This window comes from Rhinatrema bivittatum, chromosome 8, assembly GCF_901001135.1.
Source record: "Rhinatrema bivittatum chromosome 8, aRhiBiv1.1, whole genome shotgun sequence".
Taxonomy (NCBI): domain Eukaryota; kingdom Metazoa; phylum Chordata; class Amphibia; order Gymnophiona; family Rhinatrematidae; genus Rhinatrema; species Rhinatrema bivittatum.
The window spans coordinates 30,624,087-30,639,590 of NC_042622.1; the positions used below are offsets into that span (position 1 = coordinate 30,624,087).

The following is a 15,504-nucleotide window of genomic DNA, read 5'->3' on the forward strand; positions in this document are numbered from 1 at the left end:
TGTGTGTGTGTGTGTGAGAATGAATTGGTGCCTGCCTGGGGGTCTGTGTGTGTGAGAATGAATGTGTGCGTTCCTGGGGGATGGTGAGGAAGTGGTGTGAAAATGAATGGGAGCCTGCCTGGGGGTCAGTTTCAGTGTGTGAGAATGACTGGGAGCTTGCCTGGGTGTGTGTTTTTGTGTATGTGAGGGAGCCAGAGAGAGTGAGAGCATGAGTGTGTATGAGAAAATCCAAGGGAGTAAGAGTTTGTGTGTTGGGGGAGGGGTGTGTGTGTGTGGAGGGGGAAGAGAGTGTCTTAGAGCCTGAGAGTGTGTCAGTATCTGTGAGAGCGAGAGGTTATGGTGGGTATAAGAGCATGAATGTGTATGTATGTGACAGTGTATGTGTGAGAGAGAATGGACATGTGAGTATGTGTGAGAGAGAGAGGATAACCTCCTAATCCTTGACAATATCAGGGTGATTGGAAATCAAGAGCTCCCACGTATGGGCAGCAGGGGCTTTTTAAAATCCTTATTAGTTTTAATTATTGGGTGTTATTTGATATATGTGCTGTTTTGAAATATTTTATTGGTGTTTGGGAAATTGTAAAAAATATATATGATTTTAATTAATAGAAATTCTATTTATCAGTAGTTTTAAAATAGTCTTTTATTAGTATGGTTTTATTATTATAACTGATGCTTTATGTTTCTTGATTTTATTTGTTTTATGAGGAATGGTGGTTCTGTTTTTCCATTGTTAATACACAGAGGGCCGGATTTTAAAAGGGTTACGTGCATAAGGTACACGCGTAACCCTTCTAAAACGGCCCTGCGCGCGCCGAGCCTATATTGCATAGGCTTCCGGCGCACGCAAAGCCCCGGGACGCACGTAAGTCCCGGGGCTTTCTTGGGGGTGGGCGTTTCGGGGGGCGTGACGTGGTCGGCGCGTCATACAAGGACGGCGCCACAGGCGTGGTTTCAGCCCGGGGCATTCCGGGGGCGTGGCTGCAGCCTTCCGACCAGCCCCCGGAACGGAACATGACGCGCGGCAGCCGGCCCAGCTCGCGCAAAGTTACACCTACTTCGAGCAGGCGTAACTTCTGCGACAAAGGTAGGGGGGGGATTTAGATAGGGCCGGAGGGGTGGGTTAGGGAGGGGAAGGTGGGGGGAGGCGGAAGGAAAGTTCCCTCCGAGGCTGTTCCGATTTCGGAGCGGCCTTGGAGGGAACGGGCAGTGCACGCAGGGCTCGGCACGCGCAAGTTGCACAAATGTGCACCCCCTTGCGCGCGCCGACCCCGGATTTTATAAGATACGCGCGTATCTTATAAATCCAGCTTACTTTTGTACGCGCGCGCGCTCTTTTTTAAAATGTACCTCAGAGTCTGGCTTCTTGGGGTTTCCATTTCAGTTTTTGTCTAATTTGTGCTCCTTTATTTTGTATTCTGTATTTGGTGAGGGTCTGTCTCTGCTCTGTGTGTGTGACCATGATGAGAGATTCTGCTAGCATAGGGATCTATAGCAATCAGGTTTGTTTTGTTTCCTCAGTAGGTGGTGTATTGGTACTCTAGGACCCAGTGTAATATTTACCCTTGCTTTTTCTCAGGTAGGGTTATTGTGTTTGAGTCCTTGGTGTTATTATTTGGTGTTATTAGTGTTATGTTACAAAGGGATTGCAGTATAGATTTTGAGTGTCTTTTTTGCGGGGTTTTGTGTTAGTTCACAATGTGCCTGGCAGTGGAAGGTGTTTGTGCTTCTGTTACTGTGAGGTGACACCAGAATTTGAAAATATCTTTTAGTGTGTTGAGCTGTAAGGGAAACATCCAAGCTCCATTGTTTGGGGGAATTTCAGTGGATGCACAGTGTTACAGAACTGGAGGTGCAGGATTTATATTGACATTCTGTCCCTTCCTATAAATTCCAGACTTCACTCTCATAGCCATATAGAATTAGTTGAATGAGGCTATCAAATAATTTTATAGTGTGAAACTGGCCAGCTTTTTAAAATTACGCAGAAGACCCTGTGGACTTTTTTTTATTAACACCAAATATTCAAAAGCTGTGTTCATCCCATCAAGCTCATATATCTCGTTAAAGAGGTAAATTGAATAACACAATAACTTTGTTTTTTTTATTGTTACTCATAAATTATAACATTAACATTTTTAATATAAATGAAAGGTTTTCACAAGATAGGTTGTGTCGTGAAACATTTTATTATGTATATATTTAAGGAAACATACATAAATTGTCGAAATACATTTTGTTCGTTTAACCTTTAACCTCTGGTTTGCTAGTAGACTGAATTACTGTGTCACAAAATTATGTTTGTGTAAAAAAATGTGTCACCTACATGAAAAGTTTGGAAAGCTCTGGTCTAGTGGGTATTACCGTCATGGTCTCAGATACATATAATTAAACCTGGGAAGCATTGTATCCCACCCGCGCAAGGCTCATCTCAGATACCCACATAAACACCTGCTGCCAGAACTGTTGTATACATGGGCATGACCACCACATATGAATGTAAGTACCATCCTGGTGACAACCCTTCCAACATCTCCCTGATTTAGTGGGATATATTTTATGCAAGTACATAGGGCTGTAATGCCAACGATATAACAATTTATAACAATTTTCTTTTAAAGAGGATGCTGTCAATCCCCTTCCCATTCCTTGGTAAATATCACGCCAGCCTTCCAAATCCAATTCCACACCGAGGTCTTTTTCCCATGCCTTGACAAAGTGGGGTTTAGTCAACAGATCTGAATTGAGGAACCCATATATTTTTGAAATAACCTTGGATACTTTGTTGGCCCCCCCCTGCAGAGTCCTTCAAAAAAAAAAGTTACCTCTTGTTGCAAACTTCCCCGTATCTCTGGCATGATTAGGAAGTGCTGAAGCTGCAAATATTGAAACTGGTCACGAGTACATAGACCATGTCTGCTGCATAACTCCTCAAAAGATTGCATCCCCTGTGATCCCCATATTTGCGTGATAGTGTGAATCTGTTTTGCCTTCCAAGAAGCAAAAGCTTTAGAATGTATCCCTGGCTGAAAAACCAAATTATAAAAAAGGTAAGACTGTGGTGAATATACTGCCCCCCCCCTCTCCCATTTATCCCGCATCATAAGGGTGGTCTGTAATGGCATAGATGACATATGCTTTGGAAGCCAGGTATTACGAGGTTGCCATATAAGTGCTTGTAATAGCATGTCACCCACCATTGCTTGCTCTAATTTTACCCATATCTTGACCACTGGTGTCTTACGCTAATCTAAGATGGGAACTAAGTGGGCCACCGCATGATAGCAAAGCAAATTGGGTACCCCCAAACCTCCCTGTCCCTTTGACAGAAACAATATTTTCCTGGATACTCTGGGAGACCGTCCACCCCAGATGAATTTCCGCATTCTTCTTTGGTAACGTTTCAACTCTAATGGTGCTACCGCTATCGGGAGGGTTTGGAACAGATGTATAAGACGTGGCAAAACATTCATTTTTAACACAGCTATCCTACCCAGTCACGAAATATGATATCTGTCCCACTCCTCTATTTCTTTGAAAATCTTAGTTAATAAAAGGGATGCAGTTTAAATGATAAAGATCCGCTAGGCTACCAAGATAGATTCCCAGGTATTTTATCTTTCGGGGTGGCCATTTAAAGGCGTAAGCTGTTCGTAAATTTACTACCTGATCAGGGGGGACAGATATATTGAAAATCTCTGATTTGTCCCAGTTGATTTTAAACCCCGATACTGAACTGAACCGTGATATCTCTGCTACTATCTCAGGCATGGACAGAACTGGGTCGGAAATAGAGAACAGTATATTGTCAGCGAATAGAGCTAATTTAGAGGAAGAGCCCCTTATATCCATATCTTGGATGTTTGGATTATTACGAATTTTGATAACAAAAAAGAGTGCAAATAGAAGTGGCGACAGAGGACACCTCCTGATGAGTCCCTCTTTGCACCTGAAAGGTCTCCGTGTGGCCCCCATTCACCTTCAGGCATGCCATTGGTGAGTCATACAGTTTTATGATCCAATGAATGAATAATGGGCCAAATTTCATGCGCCTGCCTATGTCTGCCATGACTTCCTTCATGTCGTTAATTGCCGACATGATGTCCCGCTTATAATTCTTAATGTCCAGCCTCAGCTCACAGAACCAGGATCGAAATTCGGCTCTAGTGGGGACCGCTATCTTCTTCCACGTCTGCGTCCGCCATTTTGTTTCATAATGATTCCGGAGTCTTCACCGTTTTGCGGTATGAGTACTGTTTAAAATCTACCGATTTTCTTCCTAGACGTCATTCGCTTGATATCCACTGGCGTTTTATCCAAAAATTTGGCTTGCATACCATCAGCTAACTGCAAAAATTTGGGATTTTCGCCCGGCATCAGGAGGAGCTCTCTTTCAAGCTGCCTTCATCCCCGGTGATGTCACTTCTTCCCGGTTTCAAAATAATTTTAAGTGCATTCAAAGGCAGATCGAAACATTTTCTGATTTGTTTTTGGACTCTGTACTTGCTGAGGACTGACAAATGTACCTAGGTCTTCTCTGTTCTTTCTGCGATTAGTATTTTTATTCCGTGAAGTCTCCTTTTTAATGTCATTTAATTTCAGGCTTTATGTGAAGCAGCTGAAGCAAGTTTCAAATCTTTATTTATTTATTTATTTATTTATTTATTTGAAGAGTTTTATATACCGTTATTCGGAAAAGCCATCATAATGGTTTACTAGCAGGTCTATCCAGTACCAAGCGGTAGGAAGAGCTGCGTTAGTGCCCGGCGCACCCGCAGTTGCCGCACGCACAGTGCAGCTCACCTACCGCTCGATCCTGAACTATAATTTCATGTAAATGTAAACCGCGTCCGTGAAGCGTTAGGCCCACGCAACCCATTTTACTGGATAGAGCGCCTATACAGTATCCTGGGTGCACGGGCCTAATGCTTCACGCCACGCTGGTATCTGTCATTTCAAATGTCATTTGAAATGACAGATACCAGGAAGTCGGGACTGCCAGTCCCCCTCCCCTCCTCCTGAAGCAGGGCGCGAAAAGCAGCCTTGCTCCGGAGGAGGGAAGAAGGGGCTGACAGTACGAAGCGGCGAAGCGACTTACTTTTTGCACCCCCCTCCAGACATCTGACGACCTCTCCTGCCTCCAGCTGCTCGCGAAGATGGACGCCTGCAAAAAGTAAGTCGCTTCGCCGCTTCACACTGTCAGTGTCTCTTCTTCCCTCCTCCCGGAGTAAGGCTGCTTTTCGCGCCCTGCTTCGGGAGGAGGGAAGAAGAGACACTGACAGTGTGAAGCGGCGAAGCGACTTACTTTTTGCAGCTCCCTCCGGACATCCGACCTCTCCTGCCTCCCGCTGTGCGACTTACTTTTTTTTGCAGCCGTCCGGCCATCAGGAAGAACGGATCGTGGCTCCCCTGCCTCCCGACATCCTCCCGGGGAAGATGGACGCCTGCACGGGGGAAAGCGGCCCCTGTGCATGCAATTGGTTGCTCAAGACGTGACGTCACATGCCGTGACGCCAAACGTCGTGACATCACGTCTTGAGCAACCAATTGCATGCACAGGGGCCGCTTTCCCCCGTGCAGGCGTCCATCTTCCCCGGGAGGATGTCGGGAGGCAGGGGAGCCACGATCCGTTCTTCCTGATGGCCGGACGGCTGCAAAAAAAAGTAAGTCGCACAGCGGGAGGCAGGAGAGGTCGGATGTCCGGAGGGAGCTGCAAAAAGTAAGTCGCTTCGCCGCTTCACACTGTCAGTGTCTCTTCTTCCCTCCTCCCGAAGCAGGGCGCGAAAAGCAGCCTTACTCCGGGAGGAGGGAAGAAGAGACACTGACAGTGTGAAGCAGCGAAGCGACTTACTTTTTGCTTTTACGTTTTTTTCGCTTTTTTTTTTTTTGCTTCGGGAGGAGGGGAGAGGACTGGGGCTGCCCCGGAGACCGGCACCCATGATCGCGGCAGGGGCTGGGGGAAAGCTTGCCGCCTACCCTTACCCCTGCCTCTACTGCAGGGGTAATAACTATAATATACAATCTAACATATTTCCCTCCTCTTCCAACCTTACATTACTTCCTAGAACTGTTATATTATGTTTTTCTGTAATGTTCACTATGTTATATAATATCTCAAATTTCCTTGACTGTATTTGTTAACTGTCAGGTCTATCCAGTAAAGTGCAGCCGCGTTTACCCCGAATCCCCTTTAACCTACTCCTACCGCGTCCTAAAATCCCCGGGCAACCCCTTACCCCTGCCTCTACCGCAGGGGTAAGGGTAGGCGGTAAGTTAGCAGGTTAAACGCGTGACAAAACGGCAGGGAAAGATAGCGATAGTCGGGGCGCGGGTTACGGGATGCTAGGGAATAGCTAATTCGCTCGTTTGCATGCAATATACATGCCGCGTGTGGAAGGGGTTGCCCGGGGATTTTAGGACGCGGTAGGAGTAGGTTAAAGGGGATTCGGGATCGCAGGAAGGGCTAACGCGGGTTAGGAGCGGGTTAGGAGCGGGGTAAACGCGGCCGCACTTTACTGGATAGACCTGATAGTTAACAAATATGGTCAAGGAAATTTGAGATATTATATAACATAGTGAATATTACAGAAAAACATAATATAACAGTTCTAGGAAGTAATGGAAGGTTGGAAGAGGAGGGAAATATGTTAGATTGTATATTATAGTTATTAGTTCATTTGAGAGTTGGTATGAGCAGATGGTTGGGGGTTCGTGAAGAATTTGCAAAACAGTAAAGTTTTTAGGTCTTTTTTGAAGGTTTTATATAAGAACAGAGCATAAGTGTAATTCAAGGAGATAAATATACTGACCACACAGTATACAATGGCAAATAAAATTGCTGAGGGAGCCAGTGCTTGGTACAGCCTTTGGACACGGTGGAAAGAACCACTGAAAATCATGTTTATGCCAGAAATGCTAATGTTAGAAAGCATGGGTGGTTTGAACTTTTGAAAAAGATCATTTTTTTTTTCTCTGCCAGTAACTGAATCATGTTAAGTCTAGAATGTCCATTCAAAAAAAGTCAGAGTTTCATGTCTGCTTTCCAAGCAGAGAGCAAGCACTGTTCATCTCAGGGCCATCTTTGTGAGGGGACAAATTTGGGGTGAAAACCCCAGGCTCTGTGCTGCTCTGGTAGCCCTGCCCCTGTGGTCCGCTATTACTTGTGAATGCTGGCAGCGGCAGGCTGGAAGCTGCAGTGATCTGAAGGGCTGGAGGTATCTGTACCTGGCCAGGAAGTACAGGACCCCTTCTCCCTCTGCTCTTCAGTCTTTGGGGAGGTGTTCACACCCAACTGAATCACCCAGGTTCTTGTAAACCCCCCCCCATCCTACCACTACTAGGGTCAGGTCTGGCTCTGCTTGTTGCCTACACTTGCTAGAATTGTAAAATTGACTAAAAAAAAAATCAAGATGTTAAAATCATTACTGTGTTTCATTCATGAAAGTAAACCTCGATTCAAGTTCTGCCATTTGAAGCTTGACGCTATATGAAGTCTCGTGATAAGTAAATAAAATTTGGTGATCTGTAAATGCCCTAAAGCAGATCTTCCATCTTAATCAGAATGACATCTGCTTTCCTGCATCTCTGTCTCTGTCTGGTTTGTTTTGTTCTGCTCGTAGTCTACTCTATGGACATTCCATTCTCTGTTATTTGAGGATTGTTTAAAAGTTGTTGATTAAGAAGTGCTGATATTCTCTATAAGGTGCATCTAAACCTCTCTAGGTTTTATTTTACTGCACCCCTCAGACATACCTGACATAGGCTTTTGCCACTAAATGTTAAATGTGGCCTCCTTTTTTTTTTTTTTTTACATTGGGTACCTTGGGAGTGTAGCAGTTTCTTCCCTTTCTCTTGTTTACCTGTTATTTTTATGACTTATGAAGGCAAGCAGAGAGAAGTCATAGCTACTTCATCTTCAAATTTACTTTAAAAGCCAGTGAGCAAATTAGCCAAGTAAGTTGTCCAGCTGGCCTCCTTAAATATGGATATTTAAATCAATACCGTTCATGGATCTTTATTTTCTGAGAGGGACCCAGCTAAGATCTCAGCCTTTAAGTTGAAAGTATTTATCTTCTGTTTCCTTTAAAAATCTTTTACCATGGCTGTCTTGATGACTGAGCTGTTTGGAAGACCCAGGATCGATTCCTAGACCTTCTTTTTTTTTTTTTTTTTCTTTTTTCTTTTATTATCCTCCCCTGGCTTGATCATTATTGTTAATTACACACTGTACCTTGTTCAGGCCTGCTGCAGCTGCAGAAATAGTTCAGGAATATAATAAGACTGGACCAACTTAGTTATGGTGCAGATACTTATTTACATTGCTTCAAAGATACAAGAATCAAGATAGTAGCTCACCTTGCCTCAGGCGCAAATAACAGGTAAACGTCCACTGTCTGGGTATCTTGTGAGATCCTACCAACTCTCTGGGGGCCTCTCCAAACCTCTCTTCACCCAGAATCCCTTGCAACATTCTGCCTTAAAAGGAGGACTGGGTTAAAACCTTGAACCGGGCTCCTTAAGGTAGAATGAGGAAGTTGTCTGCACACGCTGTCACACACCCTCCCCCTCAGCTTGGCCATGTCAGGTCGAGTGTCCAGACATGCCCGGGGCACACCCTGGCTCTTTCTCAAGTGCCTCCCTCCTCCAACTGTATTGTACCCAACGCCCATGAGTTGTCTCCATAAGGTTGCAAAATGGGGATAATCTCAACCCAGGACTACTGGTTACGGAAGCTCGGCGAGGACAGCCACTCCTAACACGGCTTGTCCTATGGCGGTCGTCAAGAGGACGTGAGAAGTTGAACACTTTTTTTGCTTGTCCGCATGTATACTTGTTACTGTCTATTTTCTTATCGTTAATATGTCCTTGAAATAGTAAGTCCTGGTGAATGAGCATTTTGCTACAGCCGGAATTTACCAAGGCCTGGATAGAGGCTCCTTCTAGTTCCACCTGGATTATAAATTCTTTAAGACACGGATGTGGGACCCCCACAGAATTGCAGCTTTGGAATTTTGACAGCTTGTGATCCCAAGCGTTTTCCCCACCTGTCATTAACATTCTGGGTCTCTGTCCCCATTCTTCTGCAAGCTTAGCGTTCAAACTCCAGGACCTCAAGCCAAGGACTTTCTTCCTTTGAATGACCTTCTGTTTTACAGAAAGCACACTCCTGTTGGGCTAGTCAGGTTTCTGCCCGACCTGGTTCAGTTAAAGATTCTTTGGTTTCCATATGCCTATATGGATAGTACTCTTCTTCATGCCCGTTCTCTGCACAAAGGACACAAAAATGGAGGGTCTGTAATGCCCCATTTTGGGGTTGTTTCTGCCTCTCTGGGTTGCAGGTCATTGCTCTTCAGAGTATTATTTTTAAGTATGTGTACTTCTTTCACGTCAGCCATACCAACAGTTCCTTGCCAAGTGTCCTTTCTGTTCACAGTTAAAACATGGACAAGATAGGCGTCTGGAACCCGGGAACAGAGACCGATTTCCCCCTATTTCGGAGCTTCGTTGCTGAGGTTCTCTATCCTCTGACCCATGCCAGGGAATTGTTTATGGGTTGTCTCTCTAAGCCTCTCATGCTGGCGTGCATTGATCGTGCCTGGTGGAAGGCTTCCGCTGCCTCCAGGGCTCTCTCCGGCCGAATTCAGCATGAGCCGATCCAGAAATATTTGAGCCATTTCTAGTCCTGACCATGCCTTCAGCTGGAGCCACTTCCATGCGGCATGTTTCAGAGATGAGAAGTTTCTGGGGGCTCTCCCCGGGCTGTAGGGCCTCCCATCAGAATGCTGTCGATTAGTATTCTGGAGAGTACCCCACTCTTCCGTAGTATAGCAGCCTCATAGGAAGCCCTCCTATCTGGATTAGCAGCCTGAAACGCCACTTGACTCTTGCCGGTGAACAAATTAGCCAAGTAAAGTTATCCAGCTGGTCTCCAGCCCAGCCGACAGGCAGGTGGTCCATTCAGAGTTCTTCAGAAAGACCCCTGGCTCCTCTCCTCCATTCATCTTAAAACAGGATGTGTGAAGGTGCCTGAGCTATTCTGGACATAGCAGATTGTAGGGCCTCAGCTAGCTGAGTTAAGATTGTGCCTTGTTGAGTTAATTGGTCTTGTAGCCGCTGCTGTTTATCTATATGTGTTTGTACACTATTTTGCAACCGTTGCTGTCCTGTTGGCCAGGACTTTGTATTACCTGCTCCATTTTATCTCCGTCTGGGGCCAGCTCCCAAACAGATTACTCACATGAGGCGGAGAAAACAAACAATACCTGCTGGCTTGTCTGGCCCTAACTTACTGCTTGACCCCTGACTGCCCAGGCTGGGATACTCCCCTTGGCCTGCTGTAATAGAAATTGAAGTCAGGAAAAAAAACTCTGCAAGCAGTTTTTTTTTTTTTTCTTCTTGGAGACATTGGGTTTTTACTTGTGCTTCCCGCTCAAGCAAAACAAATCCCACGGCTAAAACTACATGTTGAGCATTCAGGCCTGCTGCGGCCGCAGGAATAGTTCAGGAATTTAATAAGACTGGACCAACTTAGTTATGGTGCAGATATTTATTTAGTGCTTCAAAATACAAGAATCAATATAGTAGTTCATCTTGTGTTGGGCATGACTAACAGGTAAATGTAAACTGTCTGGGTGCATCATCAGGTCCTCCCAGCTCCCTGTGGCCTCACCAAGCCTTTCTGGACCTGGGTTCTTATGGTAGGGTGAAGGTGAAGGTGTTCTACCTTAAGGGAGGACTGGGTTAAAACCTTGAATCGGGCTTCTTAAGGTAGAATGAGGGCATTGTCGATTCGCTCCATCACACATGCTTTTCCAGCAAGTTACAGCAGTTTCAGATTTACAGCGGCATTTGTAAGCATTTGTGGTACGGACAAATAAGATAACGTATCAGGTTTATAGCAAAGTAAGGTATAGTAAGTGGGTGGAGGGGTGACTTGGGGAGGTATAGATATCAGTAAGGACAGGGGGGAATAAAGGCAATAGCCTTGGGGCCCTGAACCACCATGGTAGCTTTGTGCCTAAGAGATGTGCATTCGTTTTTGCCGAAAAACTATCGGGATTTTCCCGGTTTTTTTTTTCGTGAAAATTAATTTTTCGGGTTAGTGCCCGCTAACTCCCGTTAGTGCGCGCTAACACAAAGTAACAAAAAGTAACAAATTCTAACGGTTTTTGTTAGCGCGCACTAACTCAAAAACGATTTTTCGCAAAAAAAAAAAAAAAAACAACCCCGAACCGCAAAAAAACGACATTTCCCGCGGCGGCCAAATAACGAAGAATGACACGAACACAAAAAATGATTCACATCTCTATAATTTCAGCCTTCTAAGGCCCCCCTCTGTGGTTGATTCGCCGTGAGCAGGGAACATAAGGCTAGCAGAGGTTAAAAACAGACTGAGAGCTGTTCTGGTGAATATCAAAGTAGCCTTGTAAGGTGCAAGCTCATTTCTAGGTGGCAAAGAGCAGTTTTCTTATGTGTGAAAGTTCATTATTTTTGTGGTTATTGGGTAAGGTTCAAGATATTTCATAGGTGACAGGGCAATTCTGCTTTAAGTAGTAGGAGTGGGCACTTTCGTTGCATTTCAGGAATAAAAAGAAATGATAGGAAAAAGAGCACAAAGTGTCATGGGTTTTCCTATCATTTTTTTGCAGGGAGCCAAAAAAAAAAAAGCAAGTAACACTCATGCCATTCCATTTTGAACAACGTTTGGCAATTCCAAACACAGTGCATTACATTAATCAAACTTGCTCAATACAAGTAAGTCACACTTGGATATTATAGGTTTTAGCTGCCGATCCATCTTAGGCTTAAAAAGGCAGCTTTAGCTACCATTTCCATATGCAGCTTCATCATTCATCTAGAATCTAAAACTACCCCTAAATTATGAATCTCTGTAACAACTGGATAACACAATCTTTGTATTTAATCTCCATGCCTATTTATTTAAAGAACCTCTGGGTTTGTTGTTTTTTTTTTCTTCACATGAAGTAGTAACTTGTATTTCACTAACCATCTCTGCAATATTTCCAAACAATCATTAAACTGCTGAAGCAGTAAAGTATTTAGTTGATAATAACAAGGTAAGGTGCGGGGGGGGGGGTGCGGGGGGGCGCGGTCCTGCGATAGCCGGCAGTGATCGCCCCTCCGCGGAGCGATCGCTGCCGGCGTCGCGCCAAATAACGACACCGTAAAAGGTGTAGTTATTCGGCACGAAACTGACAGCAATAAAGGTGCTCACCTTTCACTGTCGACTCAGTCTTCACGGCGTCAGCCTTGGTGCCGCGCCCCGACTCCTCCTCTTCCGGGGCCGACTCCGCCTCGAGCTAGTATCACACGCGTGCGATAGCTTTAGAAAATAACCCCCTTAGTGAATTGGGATCAGAGTCTATGCAGTTGAAAAGGTTTGTTTCTACATGTTATTCCTGAACATCTAACTCTTAATAAATAAGATAAAAATTCCTGTTTGTTTTTTTGGATTTCTCTTTTTGGTTATGTTGTTTTTAGTGTGACTTAAGGTTTTTCACTATTGCATGACTTAATGTGATTATTGCCGATGCAGTGAGAGGTGCGTTAAAATGGGCAATGGTATCGAGCGCTCGTTTTCCTAACGTGCACACAGCCACGTCTTCTGGGCACCGGATGCTGTATTTTAATGAGCTGCTGCGTTAAAAAGGTCGCACTAGGTGAAGAATTATGCATCCCTAGGCTCAAATGCATCAGGCACCCAGGAGACCTGGCTGTGTACCCACAATTGCAACGGGCGCTCAATACGAGTGTCCGTTTTATTCCATTTCAGGTAGATTTCTGGACGCCCAATATACACGCACAAAGCAAGGGGCGAAATCGTTCTGGAATGTGTCTATTGTGCATGTATATTATGCTTACAGAAATTTTTTTACCATCAAGCTCTTACATTATACCTTTATTCTTAAGCACCGCAAGCAGGGCTGGAGTTAAATTTGCCTTGTTAAAAAGTGCGTGTTGGGCGCCCAGCAGTTTTCTGCTGATAGCCTTATCTACATGGAATTTACATGTGATGAGCGCTATCGGTTATGTGTTTTTGTTTGGACGCGCTAATCTCCTTATTGCATCGGGTGCGTCGAAAACACGCTTAAACGTTTGTGTGCTAGGCTAAGCGCACTTTATTGCATTGGCCTGTATGTAATGAACAGATCGCCTAAGGGTAAAGAAGAAGTGCAGCAGAAGACTTGATTTTATTTATTATGTATATATTTTAAGCACGAAAGACTCTGGAACGTGCTGTGGCATCATCACTGGTTGCAGTTATCGCTGTACACAAATGAACAGGTGACCCCGTTTTATTCGTGGTAACTTTAGGATGCTAATTATATGGCACCAGCTACCCAAAAAATGTAGCAGGTAATAGAAAAAAAAAATCTAACACACAAGTGCTTTAATAACCATGAATCTTGCCACTCTCCCTGGGATTAGATATTTTAATGTATGCTTTGAAACATATGAGGGGGTAACAGTTTTTCTCCATTTCCAGGCATCTGCAAAACAAAAGCCTCCCCGGGCTTACGAAGGCAATGTTCTTCAATCTGCATACCCTTCTACTCTGTGACACTGAGAAGGCAAGCACAGAATGGAGAGAAGCAGGATTGTTTGCCTTCGCTTACAGCGTGATGCTGAGGTAAGGATTGGGGTGGCGGGGGGGTGCCCTTAAGTGTGACTTGGAAGATTTAAAATATGCTTTTGATTCAGAAAAAGGTCATTCTGTGCTGTGTGTAAAAGGAAGAGGGAAGCTGCAGAGATCATGTGGCTCTTTTTTTTCCCTCCCCTTCTTTCTTCTCTGTTCAGGCTTTTATTTTGAGTCAATAACCACTTTAAAACATCATCCCCTTCCTAGCCTACCCCCATCCCAATTTCATTCTGCAACAGTAGAAGCCATGCTGCACCCAACACATCATCCACCTAGGGAGAGAAGATTTTCTTCCCAGATGAAAATTAAAAAAAACCCTCCGAACATCATCATCAGCATCTAAAGCCTTAAACTGTCACTTGGTCCCCTTGACGGGTCATAATAACCTTATTTTTTTCCTTGGACCAACTTTAGAACTGTCCAAAGAGAATGTGGGAGAAAGGACTCTATGATCTCAGAGGCTTCTGTACATTCACCCGTTTTGTCTAATAAAAAGACATCACAACTTGCGAAGAATACAGTTCTCTTATGCCTGCCCATCTACCAGAGCTCTGCCCAAGTTGGCTTCCTATCCTCAGGACTAGTAAAAAAAAATAAAAAATAAATAAATAAATAAATAAATAAATAAATAAATAAATAAAAAAAAAAAAATAATATATATATATATATATATATATATATATAATTTCCCTGTACGTACCTGGATCAGTCCCAGACAGTAGGTTGAGCCTCCTGTCCAGCAGATGGAGCCAGAGAAAAACTGAAAGGGCATATCATATAAGGACAGTGCTCACCCTGCAGCCTTCAGTATTTCTCTGGTTCCAGCAGATGCAGACGGATGAACCTGCGGTTCCCTCTTAGTGATATTTCTTTATTTCTTCTTGTAAAGTCTTCTGTTTTCTCTTCACTGGGTCAAGCAAGTATTTCTAAAAATATACAGGAACAGTGAATTTTCTTTTCTCTGGAGATAGTTCTGCCTCGCGGCTCTCCCGCGACGGGCTCTGCTTGCCCGGAGGGGAGGGACCCTCCGTGGCTCCTTTGAAGACGACGACCCGAGGTCGGGTCGGCAAGCATGCATCCGGGCCGTCCTCCACACAAAAAACCGCGGGAGCAGCGGCCATTTTGTGCCCGGACCTTGCAGCAGACTCTGATCCTCAGGGGGGAGGGGAGCCGGATTTTTGTCATTTACCGCCTGACTTAATCCCTATGGGATCTCCTGATGCTGATTCTGACCCTCCCCCCAGGGGTCCGGCAGAGCACATACTCCTTTTTCACCAGAATTTGTGCTCCTTTTACATAAGTCTTTTTTAGCAAGCTTCGAGGTGCAGGAGGACCCCACTCCGGGCCCCCACCGGCAAAAATCCCTCGTTTGGTTGTTAGCCAGGGCTCTGGCGTCCCAGACTCGCAGGGTACTACTAGGGTCAGGACTGTACCTGGTAGGTCGGACCCACCTGACCCTCCTCCTCCTCCCACTCTGCTGCCCGATCCAGATGCCGAATCAGATCTTTTTCTTGATAATCCCCCCCCCCCTCGTGGAGGGAGATGACCCAGGGGTTTTGAGGTTGTTTAAGCGGGAGGAGCTGGACCCGCATATTCCTCTTGTTCTGGATGAACTTGGAATCGATGAGCCCACCTCTGCCTCCTCCTCCTCCCGTACCGTTGACCCGGTCCTGGTGGGTCAGAGGGCTCCGTCCCATACTTTTCCCTTCCATCCTATGCTTATGCAGCTTCTGCTCAGGGAATGGGAGGCTCCTGAGTCTGGTCTCTGCGTGGGCAGGGCAATGGATAAGTTATATCCCCTCCTGGATACAGCTCTTGAAATGCTCAAAGTCCCCAAGGTT

The 15,504-nt window shown here is 45.0% G+C and overlaps 1 protein-coding gene across 2 annotated transcripts in view; it reads left to right on the forward strand.

The window, feature by feature from the left end:
* Window positions 1–15,504, forward strand: part of PTGIS (prostaglandin I2 synthase) — a 76,261-nt gene that overhangs the window by 8,497 nt on the left and 52,260 nt on the right. For both annotated transcript variants that reach the window (XM_029612723.1, XM_029612721.1), the window contains one exon: window positions 13,511–13,654. In XM_029612723.1, the coding sequence (XP_029468583.1) occupies window positions 13,511–13,654 (144 nt within the window). The remainder of the gene's footprint in view (window positions 1–13,510; window positions 13,655–15,504) is intronic.